Raw genomic sequence first — 18376 nt, 5'->3', positions numbered from 1 at the left:
AGCAATTATAATACTGGTTATTTAGGGTAGTATCTGTTAATAAAATAAGGATTTATACAAAGCAGTTTGGAGCTTTAAACAGATGCTATGTACTTGGCACAGTTAGTAATGATTGTGTAAGATTTAAGTCAGTCCTAGAGGGACATTTATTTATTTAGTATGAAAATATGGGAGGATCTGAATTAGTTCCTAACAGGGAAGTTTTTGGTCTATTTTCTCACACACTCGTCTAAGCACTGTCTTCCTATCATGTGAGTGGAGGTCCTTCAATGGTCTCTATTGCTAATTTTGTGTACTGAAACGCTTGTCTTTCACACACAAATACTACCTATACAGCATATGTATATATATATATTTATATATTTATATATTTATATTATATAAAGTTTACTTACGTATGTTCATCAACCATATCAGGTCTACTTAACTTTTTTTTTTTTTTTTGCCCATTGTCAATAACAGAGCAATAATGCAGCAAGTTTGGGGTTTTGTTGTGTTTTGTCTCTGTTCGTTAAAAATATCTCATTTCTTCTTTCTCTAGGCTGGGTTTTCATATACGTGGGACAAGAGGGAGCAGAGCGCAGGGCTGCAGTGGGCTGGGTGGACGGCAGTCCCTGTCTACTCAGCCGGCGGCCGTTGGAGGCTGACGGTGGCTGCGGAGCCAGCCTTGGCGCCAGGGGAAGGGAGCCAGGGTGCACAGGCTGCGGCAGGCAGGTGTCTGTCCCACGGCAGGCGAGCCCGCGGGCTCTGGGCACCATCTTGGCCGAGAGGGGCACGGGGAGCTGGAAACAGAGGTGCCCCGAGCGGCCCCTGTGTGGTGTGCGGTGGTTCTGGGGAGGCCAGGTCCCCCACCCGGCTGTCTACACAATTGTGCTGATGCCGCTGGGTTTGGCCTTGCTGCTGGCTGGGGGCGGCGGGGCAGGCGGCTGCCCATGGTGGTGCGCTGCGTGGGCCGCATGGCCAGTGTGGGCTCCGGATAGCGGTGGGTGGCCATGGGTGTGGGTGTGGGTGTGGGTGCCGAAGGCGGTGTGCCCCCCGTGGGGGCCGTGGTGGTACTGGTGGGCATGCTGGATGTGCTGGGGTGGGTGGTAGTGGTGGTGGTGGTGGTAGGGGGGCGGGTTCTGCTGCAAGTGGCAGTACTGGGCGTGATGGGCATGCGCTGGACCCTCCACGGGCCCTGGGTGGTGCTGCGGGTGGGGGAGCGGAGGGGCGGGGCCGGAGGGCGGGTGGGCCTGGGGAGGGGGCTTCCCTCGCCTGCTCCCGAACAAGGAGCCCAGGAGGGAGGAGGAGTTGGGCATGGTCTGGTGTGGGCGAGATGGACACTCTCGTGTTGATGTAGCTCTTCGGCGCATGTGAGGACTGCTAATGATGGAGCCCTAAAAAGGAAATTCATAGAAATCAAAATTAAAAGATCTTACAGCACGGAGGTCGAATGAATTTCTTTCTCAATGTAAAAATTCCCCCGCTGACTGCTAAGCCCTCAGTTCTGCTCACTGGCCACAGAGGGAGTGGGGCTGGATGTGGGCTACCTCTTCCGTGGGGGTGCAAGCAGGGGAGGAGGCACCTCCATTCTGTGCCACAGTGCACATGCGCTGTGAACATCGTGCAGGGCGCCTGCCTGAGGGCTCAGGTCCCAGGGATGGGGCAGGGCGGGGTAGTGCGCGTGGAAAAGCAGTCCGGCTCCTGCTGACTTTGCGCCCTGATCGTGCCTGGGACTTTCCCACAGGGCTGGGGCTGTCGGCTCTGCCCACACGGGGGCCCACAGGTGCCTAAGGGAGCGGTGACACGGACAGGTGGGACCCTGCAGCCTTGTCCGTGCGGGCGTGGACTGCCTAGGCATTTTGCTGCAGCTACCTACCTACCTACAACCAAATGAAGGAAAGGAGAAACAGAAAAAGATCCGCCAGCTGAGGCCAAGATGGGGACAGTGTTGGATGGGGAGGATGAATGAAATCTCATGAAATCCACACTGACTTTCCTCTCTCAAACACTGTCCTCTCGGGGCCAGCTAAGCAATTCCATGGTGTCCTGGCTGCAGACACAGCCAGCCCAACTCCAGGAAGGAAGCGATGGCGCGGCTGGGTGCAGAAGCCAAGTGGGGTGCACACATCCCACAGCCAGTGGAGGGGCAGTGACGGCCGGGGCAGGGACCCAGGGGTGGGTTCGGGAAGCTGGGGTGGTTAACCATGCTCAGGGACCACAGGGCACAGGGATTAAGCAAAACGCAAACACAAAATCCAAAACCACCCCCCCACCGGTGGGTCCAAAACAAGTGGTGAGAGGTGTGGATGTTGGAGGCAGAGAAGCCGCATGCACGGGGCGGAGGCAGGCAGGGCGGGCCGTATCTGCCTGTCTGTGCAGGAGCGGGCAGAGCAGGACAGACAGACGACAGAGAGAACCAAGGATGGGGCGACACAGGACAGCCAGCCGGACGGGGTGCTTCCTACTTACTTCCACATTGCTCTCTAGCGATCCCGCACTGCTGCGACGCCCTCGCTTCCCTGCCCAGAACATGCAATACCAGAGGTTAGACACGCACGCCAGGCCGGGCGCCGCCTGCCTGCTGCCTGCCTGCCACCGCCGCCGCCGCCTGCCGTTGCCACCGAGCAGGCGCAGGGGCTGGGCTCGCCTGCCCAGTGCCAAGTGCTTGGTGAGGACTTCAGGAGAATTGTTTCAAGCCAGCTCCAGCTTTGTGCTCTTGTCCTGCACCACAGGCTGTGGTTAGGGATCCTGGGGCAGGGACATGTGCACAGGTGGCCAGCGCCCGATTCCCGTCTGGCCGGCCACAGCTGTGTGTGGAGGGGAAGGCGCGTAGGTGGCTTCTCGTTCACCACAAGCACCCAGGTTGGCCCGGGCCCTACTCCGTGGATTGCATATATACATGCGCACACACACATACGCACATATATATGTCCCCATCTTGTGGCACAGCGGGGTGATGGTTAGAGGAACTAAACCTCTCTGGGGCCTCTGGGCTGAGTTCTGTTTGTGCAGTGCCTTGGCTGGGGTCAGCAGACGGTGGGGTGACGGGGCCTTGCCCCTCCCCTCCTAAGCCCCCTCTCAGGCACGGCACAGTGTTCCTGGAGCCAGCGGGGTCCCCTGGTTGTGGACTTGCCCCCTGCGAGGGGCGCACACAGGTGCTTGGTGTGTGCTGGGTAGTGCCTCACTGCACTCCAGAGTCTCACAGGCGCCGGTCCGTTTGTATCGGAGAAGGGCTGAGGCTGTGACGGGCCGAGATGGACGGCACGGTTCCCATAGCAACCATCGCTGAGGCTCAGAGCAGCGTTTCCTCACTGGGGCTGGACATCTTGGCCACACTGCCGCCATGCTGGAGGCAAAGCCAGGCTGCCCCGGGCCTTGGGGACACGAGAGGTTGCCACATGCTCTCAGGCATCCTGTGCCCCAGCTTCTGGGGCAAATGCTGCTGCTCCTTAAAGCCAGACCAGTGTTGGCTGGGGACAGTTGCTGGGGGAACTTCAGGCTTTGCCATGGTCAAATGAGCAGGCTGGGACAGCCACACCGATGGGGAAGGCCGGCCCCTTCACCCTGCCTGCTGAGGCCCAGGTGGGCGCCTCTGCCACCGTTAGGCAGAGCATTTCCAGTGCTGCCACATCCTAGAGATGAGGGGGCCCCTGGTCCTTGTCTCCTCTTCTGTCCACAGGTGAGAGATAGGTTGCCCTTTCCCAGCAATGTCTGGGGACAGGGAACAAGCCGGATCCGTCTCCCTGAAGCAGGTGCTTAGGTTTCAGACTTCAGTTTCCCATTCTGTGAAACTCACCTGGCCTGTCTCCCCTCACTGGCCTCCTGGATATGACACTCAGGGTACTGTGGTGCCACAGGAAATGCAGATAGTCTGAGCTCTCCTGTCTTTGGCGGTTGGTTATTTGCTGCACTAGGGGAGACAGAACCCAGGGCCTTTGCACGGGCTACATTCCCAGCCCTTTTTTGAGATAGGGTTTTGCTAAGTTGCCCAGGCTGGGGTTGAACTTGTGTCCTCCTGCCTTAGCCTCCTAGAGTGCTGCTGGGATTACAAGTGTGCTCCACCATGCTCAGCTCTTCAGGGTTTTAAAATCTGCTCTCTGGCCCTTGAAAGGGTTAGTGGACTCCTGCAAATGACTAAAAACCAGGGGCAGAGGACAGCCAGCTTCCTGTCCCTGCCTTACCCACTTCTGTCCACCTGGTGTGCCTGGCAGTCTTGGGCTGGACTGGCAGAGCTGGGTTTGGGGGTGAACAAGGCCTTTCTCCTGTTCCTTCTTCTTCACCCACTGTGGGCGAAGACAAGAGGGCCTTTAAATGGGCTCAGACTGATGTTTCCGAAGGGTGATCTTTAACTTGTAACTCGGCCCAGGATGTGGACGTATCTCTAGCTCACAGGCATACCCAGCACCTGTGGCCAGCGAGCCCTGCTGGCCAGCTGGCAACCAGAGGTGCCACCCGCAGCGTTCTGTGCATAGGCCCTTCTGCGTGATCTTGCAGGATGCAGAGTGGGGGGCAGTGATGCCCTCTTGGATCAGGTCAGACCTGGCACCCAGTCCTCACAGCCTGGGCCACTGCAGTAGGATGGGACACAGCTGTGCAGTCCTTGTTCCATGCCGCCCTCTCTGGGCCTGGCAGCCACAGCTGGCTCTGCATGCTCTGCACTTATCAACCTTCCGCACTACAGTGGGGACATGGCCTGGTGGGCTGGCTCCGGATGCTAGATGTCAGAGCTTGGCCTTAGGTATGTCATGGTGGCTGCAAAGGATGCTTTGTCCACCCACCCTTAGTATCACTGGTGCCACTAGCAAACCCAGGGACATCTTCTCCATGGGGACCTGTGCTGGCCAGCTCAGCAGAGAAGGCACAGTGGGAGGAGGATGGCCTGCGCAGCATCCACTGTCACATGCCTGAGCTGGGGCGGGCCCTGAGGTCTGGGCACACCTGGCTCTTGTGCCCTGGATAAGAGGCAGCAGCTGAGGCCAGAGCCCGGTGCCCTTGCCTCCCCAGCTTGGGGTGACAGTGATTCCCTCCAGGGCCAGCAGACTGGGGCCACCTCCCTGGTCCAGGTCATGTGGGGCTCAGGCTGGGTCCTTAGTGTGTCGTCTCCTGGACGGACATGCACCGGGCAGGTCACAGGCATTAGCCGTTTTGGTGTCACTCCCCCAGGCTCTCCATGGTGAGGGCCACAGAGAGCTACGGCACTGTGCTGCCTGCCTGCAGGGGGCTCACAGCACAGCTGGTCCAGGGTACGGATCCTCCAGCCTCCAAGCCGGCTGTCCAGCAGTCTCCTCAGGCCCCTCCTCAGTCTACCCCAGGCTTTCCAGGCACGGGGGCGCTCTGGGAGGCCTGCAGGCCTCAGGGTCTCCAGACGCAGTGGCAATAACGTGGAGAGGCTGTGGCTGGCCGTGGAGCTGCTGCCACTGGGTGGGCTGCACAGGGGCTCCCTGGCAGCTCCTGGGGGAGGGGGCTGAGCCTGCCACACTGCACAAACTCAAACAGAGCCCGGCCACGCCTGCAGAGGCCCAAGCAGTCCCACAACATGTAGCTGGGTGAACAAGATGACCAAGAAAGCCAGAGGTTCTCAACTTGGGCTTGGGGGTCACCTGGCCACTTGTGGAGACGCCAGGACAGTCAGGACAGGACAGGGGCGCTGTGCAGCCTCCTGCAAGGCTGGGGTTGTTTAGCCAAGACGCCCATGGTGCCCAGGTTGAGAAGCCCTGCCTTAATCCCTCATGCTGGCAATGAATTTTGGGGTTTTGCTATGGAAAAAAAAGTGACAAAAGCAAAGAAAAAATTTCAACTGAAAAACAAGGATAAAAACTTTGAGAAATGAGTAAGCTGTGTGAGGCAGGGCCGCAGGTGGGGAATGGGATGGCACCCTGAGCAGGCTCTTGGGCCCCACACTGGCCAAAGCCAGGGCCTGAGGCAGGGCAGGGTGGTGGGTAAGCCGAGAAGGGAAGGGGGCTGGTCTCAGACTCTGAGGGTCTTACTGGCCAAGGTCTGTATCAGGCTTCTGGGGCCTATATGCCACCAGGGTAACAATTCCCTATAAACCCCCCTCCCCTCAGCCCCCCTCCCCCAGGGGAAGCTGGCTGAAACACTCGTGGTAGTTACATGGCTGCTGGGGCACACGCCCTCACCTCACCCTCCACTGACAGTGCTGCAGCCATACTGCAGGTGGCTGAGGGCTCTATTCCTGCTCAGAGGCTAGAAAAGGCTGTCTTGGAAGGTCCCTGAGGCTCACAGTGCCCTCCCTCCTGGAAACCCAGGGGCTTGGGGGTTGCTGCTTGCTTGGGCTAAGTGGCTGGTAGCAAATTTAAACACACACAGAAACAAATACCACCAACAACCAAGATTTCCACCAGGGCTTTCCCAGGACCCCGGAGCCCGCCACGCAGGCTGCGGCGACCGCCTCGGGCTGGCTGGAGGCCCCTGCAGGGGAAAGCACGCGTGGGAACCCAGAAAGGGGCGTACAGGCAGCTGAGGGGGCTTCACTCAATTTCATTCATCAGCAGCGGACACGGAACGCGCAGCACAGAGAACATGGGACACGCTGGCCACGCTCTTGGCCTTGGAGCGGTTTTCAGAAGCCGAGTGAAAGAATAAAGGCCCCGGAAGAAGGAGAGGAAAGGGGTGGCCCTCGGCTGTCCTGCACTCTCTTCTGGCCACAGGCGGGCCCTGCTCTCTTTGCCCTTCCGGGACATCCTTCTGCTTCTGCCCCCGACCGGCCGCCCAGCCTCGGTCCTGTGCGCCCTGGCTAAGGAGGCAGCTCCCGCCAGGCTCTTACCCGCTTCTGAGAGGTCGCGCAGGGAGCTGCTGAGCGCGCTGCGCTTGAGGCCCTCGCCGCCCGCGTAGCTGTCGTCCAGGCAGGCCCGGCTCAGGGTCCCATTGCCGGGCTCCTTCTTGAGGCTGGAGCACTGGGACATGCTGGGCCGCACGACGCCCTTCTGCTTCTCGAGCTCCGCTGGAAGTGACCGTGACAGGCAGGTAAGAGGGGGAGAGCTGAGGGAGGGCAGCTCGGGCAGGAGACACAGGCAACCCTGGCCTTCTGCTCAGGGCTGGCTCTGGCCTGGGTCCCCGTCTACCAGATGAAGACCTGGGCAGGACCCAGGGGATGCCAGGCTGCAGCAATGACTGGCACGTCCAGCTTGGGCAGGTGGGGAGGTGAGGGCTGGCAGGGTCTGGCAGGGAAGCAGGGCTCAGCAAGGTGCTTTCACAGAGGCGGCAGAGGAGGGGACAGCGTGTGTCTCTGGGAAGTGACCTGGGACTGCACCCCTGAGGACCAGTGGCTAAGAATCACGGTGAGGGCAAAGGGCTCGGCCCCAGACCCTGCCAGTTCTTGTCCGTGGGTGGCTGAGCAGCGAGGGGACATCCCTGGTCAGAGGCTGTGCTCACACAGGAGGGACTGTGCTCCCAGGGAAGCAGGCTGTCCCCTCTTGGCCCCTCACTGGCAGTGTCCCTGGCATCGTTATCCCTCTAGGTGTTGTGGAGGCCAGTGGGGACTGCAGGCCCCTTCCCCGTGGTCAGAGACAGCAAGGCAAAGGTGGGAGCCCAGCTAGCATGGGGAACCTGGGGGGCCTGAGGGACAGTGCCCTGCCTGCAGGGTGCAGGACTTACACTCTATCCGGTGCTTCTCCATCTCCTGCACTTCTGCCACGGACTCCCGCAGGTCATCGGTGAACTTCTTCCGGTCTTGAGGGTTGGGGGCGTTGAAGGTGATTAACACTTTGGTGTCTGCCCCAGGCACAGAGGATGTGAGCCGGATGCCATTGGGGTAATCTGTGAGGGAGAGGGGCGGGCGTGGGCGCAGTGCACTCTCTGCAGTATCCATGCTGGTCACAGGGACCAGCACACGGGTAGCCTAGAAGCACTGTGAGCTCTGCCTCAGGAGCAGAATCAGGGCGCGCATGGATGGTCGCATGTCCCCGACCTGGGGCTCTGCCTGCACACTAAGTGGGGGCAACACAGCCTGGTGCAGAAGGCTGCCAGGCCTGCCCGACCGTCAGAAAGATGGCCCTCACCTTGAGGCCCTTGCCCACCACCAGGCGCTGAGTCCTGGAGGACAGAGAGGGTGGGGTATCTCTGCCCATCACCTGGGCAGCTCTGGACGACAGGCTGAGAGCTGCTCTCCCCGGAGTGCCACAGCTCCTGGCACACACAGTGCCCTCCCTGGTGCTACCTGGCTCTGGCTCTGGTCATGGAAAGCCCTTGTCTGCACGTTCCCTGCTGGATATGTCGAGGGTCTTGGCCTCAGGCAGCTGCAAGCGACTATGGAACGCTGGCGTGTGTGTGTGTGTTTGTGCACACATGTGTGCACGTGTGCAGCTGCTTGCTGCCACGTGGGAAGCGACTCCGAGTGACACGAAGCCTTCTGCCTTTTCAAGCGTAGCCCAAGCTATTTAAATGCTGATGTGGAGATTTAAATATGGGCTCCACCATACTCCAGGATTTGGGGCTCTGCCTGGGAACCCGGGGCCCATGGCCAGTTGCACTCGCAGCTGCCTGCTGTGCTGAGGTGGGTGAAGGATGGAGGAAGACGCCCCATCGCAGGGGACGCAGGTGGTGCCCCTGGCGCAGACTCACACTGGTTCTCGAAGAGCAAGACCTGAAGGCCGTACAGGGAGAAGGACTGCCGGAAGCTGTAAGTCACTGAGTTCTTCTTCTTTTGGAAGATCTTGGTAACCTGAGGGTTTGCAGACAGAGCTAGGCCTCAGAACTGTGAGGACTACGCGGCAACTGGGGACCTTCCTTAGGCCCAGAGCCCTGTGCTCAGTTGACCTGGGTAGACGATGGACAGTGGTTCCTGTCCCTGTGAGTCCTGGATGCCATCCTGGCGGGGAACTCAGCCCCCCGGTGCAGCAGAGAGGTGCTGCCATCACTGTGCATGGCCCCCTTATGGCCCTGTCAAATGAGAGGTGCCTGTCTGCCTGGGACCTGGTGCCTGGAGAGTGGGACAGGCAGTCAGGGCCCTTGCTCTTTCAGGGACCGAACCTGGGGAGAAGCCAGATCTGGTGCAGGCCCAGCATGAGCCTTCCCTGGGCTGGGGAACACAATCCCTGGGGCCTCACTCAGAGACCCCCACACCCCTCAGTCTAATCTGTAGGAGAGAACTCTCTTTTCCTCTAAGCTCCAAGGGGTGGGGCTTGTGCGAGCCAATCAGAACGCACTGCTCCTAAGAGCCACAGCGATTGACTGGGGGCTGGGAGCGGCAGGCTCATTCTGAGAAGCTCACAAAGCTCAGGAACCCTACTAGCTCTGACCTGCGGTAGGCCTGAACTGCAGTCACCTTCCTTCCTCCCTCCTGGACAGTGTCTGCCCGTGAAGAGACCTCCAAAGGAACAGCCTGCTCTGGGGTAGACGGAGGAGAGGAGCCCTGTTGGCAGGGTGGAGGGGGGCGTCTCGAAAAAAACTGCAGGGATTGAGATGGAAATGCCCTGATCCTTTCCGTGGGCACCAGTTTGGGTTGAATTCTGTCCCTCCTAACCCAAAAGACCTTGGGCCATCCCCTGCCCTACCCCCAGGAGCAGACACAGGGCCGGATGAGCCACCCACATACCACCAGCAGGTCGTTAAACAGGAAGATTTCGCGCTGATGCAGCCCCAGTTTCTGGGGCTTGTTGGGATCCGGAACCTCGAAGAGCCGGCAGTAGCAGACCAGCCGCCGATGGGGCAGGGACAGCACCTGTGCAGGGAGAGATGCTGCCTTCGCCACCAGCCCCGCTTGGGGACTGCAGTTAAGAAGTCCACTTACGCTGCTGGAAACCGGCTCGCCGGCCTGGCACACAAGACACCTCCCACCAACTGTGCAGGCCAGACCGGGTCCTGGCTGGGAGCAGCTGTCCCCTCTGTCCTTGGGAGCTGCTCACAAGGTGCTAATGTTGCCAGGCGTGGCTGCACGTGCCCATAATCGTAGCACTAGGGAGGCTGAGGTGGAAGATCACCGTGAGTTTGAAGCCACCCTGGACTATGTAGTGAGCTTCTCCAGCCTGAACTACATAGTGAGACCCTGTCTCAGAAAACCAAACAGTAAAAAGAAAATACCTGATGTCCGCTTTCCTGAAGGATTTGGGAAGCACCCTCACTTTGCTGAGCCCTTCTTTCGGTTATTTTCATGGGAACTAGACTTTTAAGTATTTTATATTCATGGGGCGGGGCACCTGCCGGGGGAAAGTCATGTTTTCTGACTGCCCATAGGTGTGCATTCACCTATAAATACATCAGTCTACAAAAAAAGCCTTTCTAGGTGGGGAAACTGAGGCACAGAGGGCTGAGGCACTTGCCTTCTGTCAACAAGCCAGGAGGCTGCAGGGCTGGGACTTAGTTCCAGCCTGTGGGATGCTCCCAGTCTGCCAGGATCCACAGGTTTTAATGGTTCCAACTCAAAATGCCCCTTCCAAGATCTGAGCCACAACTATACCAGAGTGGCCCGAAACAGCCCCAATGGGGCACTTGCATCCCCCAACCTCACTGCAGTGCTGCTGCCCTGAGACCTGTGGCCAGGATGCTGGGGGCGGGGGCTCAGGGGTGGTGGACTCATCAGAGAGGCCTGGGCCTGGCTTGGGGAGCGCCTTGGCTCTCAAAGGATACAGACCCATCGTACGGATGCACCCTGGTGCCCAGAAAGAGAAGTGTGAATGGGACGGCTAGAGGGGATGAGGGCTGCAGGGGGCTGAGGGCAGGAGAGTGGGGATCTGGGTGTCTCGCTGGGGTACTGGGGGTGGGGGCACGTCCCACACTGCCAGGCTAGTGTGTGCACACATTCTAGGGCCACAGGGCAGGCAGCAGTCACAGTAGCACAGTGGGGACAGAGCTGGGAGAAGCAGGGCCCGGATGCTAGGGCCAGGAGCAGACTGTTGGCGGGGCACGGATGCCCATCAGAGGCCACCCCAAGGGGTGACAGCTGAGTTTCCACTGCAGGCCTGGACCTGGAGCCCTCCCTTGTGGGTGTAGTCTCAGGGCCCCGAGGTGAGTCCAGGGATCCAGGAAACCAAGAATGCTGGTCACTTGAAGTGAGCTCAGCGGTCAGAAGTCTGGTTCCCAGAGCACAGGGCCCTGGGTGGGACACATCGGGATACACAGAGGCTCCCCAGGGTGGGTGGGCAGCAGCCAGAGGTAGCAGCACAGCAGTACTCACACAGCCAAGCCCGTGATGCAGCGATCCGATCTGTGGGGAAACAGGAGCACAGGGAAGGGTGTTAACGTCCGCAGGCACCTGGGGACAGCAGGGGTGTGCATCGCAGCGACGCCCAGCCCCTCCCCCACCAGGGCACCAGGTCCCCAGCTCTGCCAGCCTGGATGCCAGCGAATGGCCAAGGCGGAGGGCTCACTGTAGTGCATTGTGAAGGACGGGGGCTCAGGTCACCAAGGAAAGAGCCCAGAGGTGGCAGAGCCAGGCTGTCGCTAAGAACCTCAGGGTCTCAAGTGCAACCCGGAGCAAACAGCTGCAGCTCCCTGAGCCTGCAGACGTGCCCAGCCTGAAGTCACTTGCCAGCTCTGCCTGCCAGGGGCCAGAACGAAGGCAGGCGACCCTGTGCCCGAGGGCCCAGCGCGTACCGGCTTCTTCCCCACGATCAGCTTCTCCACCTTCTGCACCTGGGACACGTGGTCCTCATTCGTCTTCAGCTCCCGCTTCCGGATTCGCTCGTAGATCCCAATCAGCATCTCCCGGGGAATGTCCTCGCCATCGTCCACGCCTGGGCGGGGACAGCAGCTAGGGCTCAGGGTGGCTGGGCCATGGGCAGCGGTAGCTCCTCTTGGCCTCAGCCCTCAGCTCAGCCCCGGTCTCTGGCTTCGAAACCAGATCAGAAGATCAAGCCTTTCTTGGTTCCCACTGGAGCCACAGCCGGCCCAGCCTGGGCCGTGCCACCTTCTCAGCTGTGCCCAGGGGCCCTGTACGCACACCTCGATCCCCAACCATAGTCCCAGTGCCTCCACAGACGGGAGACTGAGGCTGAGACACGGGAGGCTGTGAAGCTGGGGCCTGTGAGTCTGGAACCGAGCTCTGGTTTTGTCCCTAGCGGTGTGACTGTGGGTAGTGACGGAGTCCCTCTGGGCTTGGTGTCCTTTACGGAATGCTTGGTGCAAACGGCCAGGAGCGGCAGGCAGGCTGGTTCCCAAGGTTTATTAAAAGGAGACGGAGACAAAGTGGGTAAAGCAGCGGTGTGACCGCCGGGGAGGGGAGCCTGAGGGACATCGGGAGTAAAGGTGCGGCTGTCCGGGGCAGAGTGTGCAACCTGGGCAGCAGGGTGGCAGGGAGAGGAGCTCGGCTATGGAGCACTTAGGACTTTCTGGTTGTTTAAAACAGGCTTGATTTGGAGAGCAATAATAGGCTCCCGGGAAAATCCAGCAGAAGGCAGACAGCCCCACAGACTTGGGCCCCCACCCCAAAGAGTCTGTCACACCAACGACCTGCCCAGTGCGGGGTTACCCACAGTCCCCTGTTCAGGTGTGTTTGCTCTGCACGCTGGTGTTCTGTGGGTACGGACAGGTGTGTGAGGACCTGTATCCACCACTGCAGCACCACAGTGAGCAGTGTCCCTGCCCTCAAACCACTCTGCACCCCCTGCTCACCCCTCTCATTCCCAGCCCTGCCACTACTATGGCATTTTCTGTGCTCCAGCTTTGTCTACCCCAGATGCCAGAGTTGGGCAGATGGTACACAGCCTTTCCTGGCTTTTTCTTTTCTTTTCTTTTCTTTTTTTCTTTCAAAGGCTCAAAAACACCTTTTTGAGACAGGGTCTCAAAAAAACTAGACGATATAGTGGGTGTTGGCCTAGAACTCACTAGGTAGCCCAGGCTGACCTCATGCTCCTAGCAATCCTCCTGCCTCAGCCTCCCGAGTGCTGGGATTACAGGTATGCACCACCACATTTGGCTTCAGATTGGCTTCTCCGATTTAGTGACAGGTCCTAGGTTCCCTGATGTCTTCTCCCAAAGGATGGTTAATTTCTTCTTAGTAATGCTAAATAACAACCCAGCTAGTGACCCCACCGCCATTTATTCACCCTGTAGAAGCATAGCATGGCCCCTCCTGCGACCTGACAGCTATCAGAAACTTCCACAAGTAGAGTTAAGTCTTCAGTCCTCTGGGTAAACCCCAGAAGCCAGGCTGCCGTCTCGTATAATTTTCTGGGTTTTGAACTGTAACGGTTTGTGTCTAGATGTCCCCTCAAAGCCTCATGTGGTCATGGGTGGGGCTTTTCAGAGGTGGCTGGATCTAGGGCGTGTGATGCTGGGATCCAGGATGTATGATTATTAAATTAGTCCACTGATTGGTTTGGCATAGTTCTGGGTAGGACAAGGGTGCCCCACCCTGGGTGTGAGTGCTGCCCGCCCGAAAGGCAGGCAGCCTGGGTAAAATACAAGGGACAGAAAGAGGGCTAATGGCACTGGTCACTGCTTGCTGCTACTTTGCTTGCTTGCTGCCTTCTGCCTGCCCTGCTCTGCCATGAACTGCTTCTGCTCAGCAATGCCACTCTGCCAAGCAACCTTGCCTTGGAGCCAGCCAGTTATGGACTGAAACCTCTACAGACTGTGAGCCAAACAAACTTTTTCTCCCTTAACTCGTAGGTCTCAGCAATGAGAGAAGTGACATGAATGATGTGAAGATAATGCTCGTTCCAAAAACAAACAAATGGGAAAAAGCAAAGTGAGGTTTCTAACAAAAGGCTTCCAGGATGCTGAGTCCCTCTCTGCCACCCTCAGCCCGGGCCTGTCCTGCTGCCCCCACCTCTGGCAAACTGGCCCGTGAGTCCCAAGGACACTGGCGGGGCTGGGGCGGGGCCTCCCTCAGAAAGAACTAGCTGGGCTGCCCTCCCTGAGAAGGCCAGCTGGCCGGGCGACACCAGGACCTGACCCACCTCTGCCAGCACTGGCCCTGTGACCCAGGGATGTTGTACCCCTCTCTGAATCTTTGCAGGGAAGCTAGGGCAGAACGCTGGGGCAGAAGTGCTCCAGTTTCTGGCTCTGGTGTTTTGGTGGGAACACCAGGTGTGGGGTCAGAACCAGGGGCTCCTCCCCAGAATCAGGGTGCTCTGCCCCTGCGCTTGGCCTGGGCAAAGATAAGGCCCCCCCAGCGCTTGCTGTGCAGGGAAAACGGCATGTGACGATGGCTATGAACTCTCAAGCCACTGTCACAAGGCAGGAACCCCAAGTGCCGGACCCAGACCCTCTGGAGCCTCCCCTCTCTGGCTGATCACTTCCAGCCCTGTCCGCAGGGACTCCCAGGGATTCTCTGACCACCGCAACTGGCTGGCCTGGGAGAGAGGCCCCGGGCTCAGAGGACCCTGGGCAGCTTCACCATGTGCACCATCCGAGACTGTCAGCTCCCTCGCTCTTTCCTGGAGCGGAGTTTTCAGGGAGTGCCGTGGGGACCCCAGGCCATGCCCGCTCAGGCCTTGCAGCCAAGCTCTGCAGCCAGCTCCTGGCCACTGCTCACCTCTGTGGGAAAACATCGAGGGGTTCCCTAAGCCATCCTGCTAATGCGGCCCCACCAGCAGGTGGCGCACGAGAACACCCTTAAGCCCCAGCAGGAAGGCTGGGAAGAGTAGGAGACACTGCCCCTAAGGTCCTCCTGCCCAAGGACACCATTGCAGGTACAGGCAAAGAAGCAGGCTGGGCACTGGAGGAGCTCAACAAGCTGAAGTGGGGTGCGATTCCACCCACTTTGCTCCCATTTCACACAGCACGATGTCAGGAGGGACTTTGGTTGGTGTCCCTAGAACGCACCGTTGGCTCTGCAATGAGTTTCCCAGGGACAGAAACACAGACACAATTCCCCCTTTGCCCGGCCCAGCCCCCTGCTGCCCTCTGATGGCAGCAGAAGGCCTCTTGCCTCTTGCTGGCCTTGTCACAGGTCATCTCCCCACAGGTGGGGAGGGCGGCTGGAGGCAGGCAGTGTGGCTGGAGCCCAAGAGCACAGCTTCCTGTCTCTGCGGGCATCTTAATAATCACCTCTCCTTGTGGCATGCTACGGGGCTTCTGTCTATAATGCCCATAGTGGATTCCCTTTCACAAGCTCCCATCAAGTGGGAAGGCCTGAAGGAAAGGTAAGCCAGCTTCCCCCTTGGAGCACAAACCGAACATCACTTCCCCCGCAGCGAGGTGTCCCGTCCAGGAGACAAGCACCTGTGCCCCAGGCTGCACCGGGCCCTATGTAACTCTGGGACTGTGGGGGGTATGAGGGGTGGAGCTCCATCTCACAAACCTTTGGTCCTTGCAGCCCTGGGAGCTGGGCCACAGTAGGGGCCCGGATGTGTGGACAGCTCACCTCGGAGGTTCTTGACGAAGTCCTCCAGCTTCATCTTCCGCTCGGGCTTGACATTGGGGCTGTACATGTCCGTGTTGAGCAGGATGATGGCAAAGGCCAGGATGAAGATGGTGTCTGGGTTCCGGAACTGTCGCACCACTCCAGGGTTGCAGATGCAGTACCGCTGGCTGGGGAGGAGGTGCACAGAGGGCTGGTCAGGGACCCCCACCTCCCCACTCTCACTCCTGCATTTTGGCTGGGGAACTCGGCTGGGTGGAGATGTCCCTCTGGCCCTGCCTGTCCCAGTGGACGCACGGCTGTAAAGAGCAGCTGGGGACTGAGCTCAGCTGATGGACAGGAGCAGATGTGATCCGGACACCTGCAAGCCTGTGCCCCTTGACCCCTCCCCGTGTCACAACTGACATCCCTCCCTGTTCCCACTGCCACCCCTCCCCCCGGTGGACATGGACAGCTCAGTGAATGAGGATTTTGTACAGCAGGGGCCAGAGCTCCAGTGGCCCTATTGCTTAGTGTACTATTTAGATGTCCAGCAGGGGTGGCAATTCAGCCTTCACCATATCTGGCGTGGGAAGATCAGTGTCCCTCCAGGGCTTGGGGTTGTTTCTCTGTCCTTCATCCTCCTGGTCCTGCCACTGGGGCTCAGCCCAGAGTGCCAGGACAGCAGGGGACCTGAGTGTCCCATGCCCACCCCCCAGCAGTCATGGGGTCACACAGCTGGGACGGGGTGCGGTCAGCGACAGACCCAGGCCACCTGGCTCTGCAGCTTGTGTGCCGAGTCACTGTGTGAGGCTGGCTGGGCCTGGGACAGGTCACAAGTGAGTGACCGGGAGGGGTGACTAAGGAGGGCGTGAGGGAGACGGTGTCCAGGCCTGGTGCGCAGCATGGGGTGTGAAGCTCTTCAGCTTCAGGTGGGCAAAGTCAGAATCCACTTCCCACGCCTGTGAGGAGGGAGGGCCCAGCTCGGGGGCCAGGCAGGAGCACAGGAAGCCACAGGGTACAGGGACGAAGGGGATTCAGTGCAGGCTCCTGCACAGCAGCACCTTCTCCTCCCAGTCAGTGTGGGATGCCCCAGCCCGCACCACACAGGGCACCTACCTGAATGCCTCTATGAGCCGCTCCACCTTCTGGGCCTCACCCTGGACCCGGATGTGCGCCTGGAACTTCCTGAGGGCCTCATCCAGCTCCATGGCAGAGAAGTCCATCTCATCCACCACGCAGCTGGAACAGGGACACAGGGCCTATGTGAGCAGCCCCAGCCTGAGGGACAACACCCGGACCTTGGCACCCCATCAGGTGACCAGAGCAAGAGTCTTGAGTGCGTGCATTCAGACAGGTGTGCCCCTGACCCGGGGGGCAGCAGTCTCTGGGCAGGGAGGGCTGTACCCAGACTCTGCAATCAGCAAAAAGCACTTTAGAAAGCACAAGAGGGGTCTGGGAGCCCGTCGACCCCCAAACCTCGGGAAACACTTGTGTTCTGTTTACGTGTGTAGTTTAGTTCACAGGAGGCCTTCCTGCAGACTGGCTTTCATGTAGCTATTTCCCGGCTCACAGGACAGGGCTCTGAATCTCCTGGGCTCTGCAAGGCTCGCAAGAGCCTGACGATAGAGGCCCAGGGCCTGGGCTTTTGGGGTGGGGTGGGGCTTGGGGGGTGTTTTGGGGGGTCTCTTCCAGGGCATCTTGGGGAGCTGAGCCACCCTCTGTCCCACAGGGACAGAACTTGAGTGGCCAGCACACGGGTTCTGAGGGCCACCATCTTCTCACGCCCTGCCCCAGCATCTCGCTCCAGGCATGGCGTCCGTGTGCAGAGAAGGGAGGTCTGCACCAAGGCCTCAGGGTGGAGGCACCTCCTGGGGCCAGGCATCATCTCTGTCACAGAGCTGCAGCCACCATCACCATCCCTGGCTGCAGAGGTGGGAGTCACTAAAGGCCTCATCCCCGCCAGGGGCTGCTCCTCTCCTGAGGCAGTGGGCGCAGGCCTCTCGGGGCAGCTGCACGTGGTGGGAGGACCAGTGGGCAGGGAGCAGGCGGCCTTGGGGTGCCTGGCTGATGGGCTGGGGGAGCCTAGCGACTTCCTGAGGCCACCGCTGTTTTCTAGTGGGTGGACAATGCCCGGATTTCCTAGGGACCAGGAACCAGCTGGGGGGACATGGTGCAGGAGGGGCTGCTGGGGATGGCCGGGGGCTGCCCCTCATTACCCAGACTACGGGGAGAGGAGGGGCAGTGACTACCATGAGAACGCGGTGGGGGCCTGGACCTGGAGGAGGAGTGTGCAGAAGGCAAAAGGAAGCTGAGGCTGCTTGCATCTGGCCCAGGAAGGAGACTTGGGCTGGGTCTGCCATGTGACAGCCACCGCCTATGGTCCTGTCACTTGGTCTCCCGTGTGTCTGAGTTTGTGTTCACGTGCATGTGTGTAAGTGGGGTGGGGTGATATGTGAGCACCCGCATTGGTGAAAACCTCTGTGTGTGTGTGTGTGGGGGGGGGCCTAGAAAGAGAAAGAGGCAGGGGCAGGAGGTAGTGCAGTCGCCCTCTGGATCCCTGGTTTGGAATCCTCGGATTGAACCAAGCACACATTGTAAACACCCATGAAAAATAAAGACAACCCTCATCTATCCTGAACACGTACACTGCTTGGCGTGCAGCACTCCCTAAGTCACACAGCACAACAGCTATCTATACACACCGGCGCTGTACACAGGTGTGTGGGGGTTACGTGCAGGCACGAGGCTGTGTCACCTAAGGGACCAAAGCATCCGGGGAGTGTGGATTCTGCAGGGGTCCTGGCACCCGGCCCCAGGACCCCAAGGCACAACTGTGATGCTGCAGCCAAGGGGGATGCCTGGCGAGGTGTGTTTGTGAGTGGGGGTGACACGGGACACGAGGGCTCCCGGGGATGGCTCTGCCAGTGTGGCATAGGTCTGTGCCCGCAGCCCTGAGCCCGGAACTCACTCGAGCACATCGCGGTTGAACTGCTTCTGCCGGTTGCCCAGGAACTCGCCGATCATCTGGCGGCTCAGGCCCTTGCGCTGCAGCAGGAAGTGGGCCACACCCACCGGCGTGTCAGGCACAAAGCCGCGCTCAATAAGATACTGCACACCCTTCTCAGGCTTCCTGGGAGATGAGAAATGTGC

General features: G+C 59.5%; 1 protein-coding gene across 10 annotated transcripts in view; it reads right to left on the bottom strand.

Moving 5' to 3' along the window:
• Positions 1-1084: 1084 nt before the first annotated feature.
• The window catches only part of Iqsec1 (IQ motif and Sec7 domain 1), a gene marked incomplete at its 3' end in the record, with an annotated part of 126605 nt that continues 109313 nt past the window's right edge, over positions 1085-18376 (bottom strand). For all 10 annotated transcript variants that reach the window (XM_005386987.2, XM_005386989.2, XM_005386985.2 and 7 more), the window contains 11 exon segments: positions 1085-1376; positions 2452-2501; positions 6767-6943; positions 7597-7758; positions 8563-8662; positions 9536-9661; positions 11114-11143; positions 11533-11672; positions 15248-15414; positions 16343-16465; positions 18195-18356. In XM_005386987.2, the coding sequence (XP_005387044.2) occupies positions 1085-1376; positions 2452-2501; positions 6767-6943; positions 7597-7758; positions 8563-8662; positions 9536-9661; positions 11114-11143; positions 11533-11672; positions 15248-15414; positions 16343-16465; positions 18195-18356 (1529 nt within the window).

The sequence above is a fragment of the Chinchilla lanigera genome, unplaced genomic scaffold (genome assembly GCF_000276665.1).
Source record: "Chinchilla lanigera isolate Chin_1 unplaced genomic scaffold, ChiLan1.0 scaffold00028, whole genome shotgun sequence".
Taxonomy (NCBI): Eukaryota; Metazoa; Chordata; class Mammalia; order Rodentia; family Chinchillidae; genus Chinchilla; species Chinchilla lanigera.
This window is presented reverse-complemented; position numbering and strand designations above follow the sequence as displayed.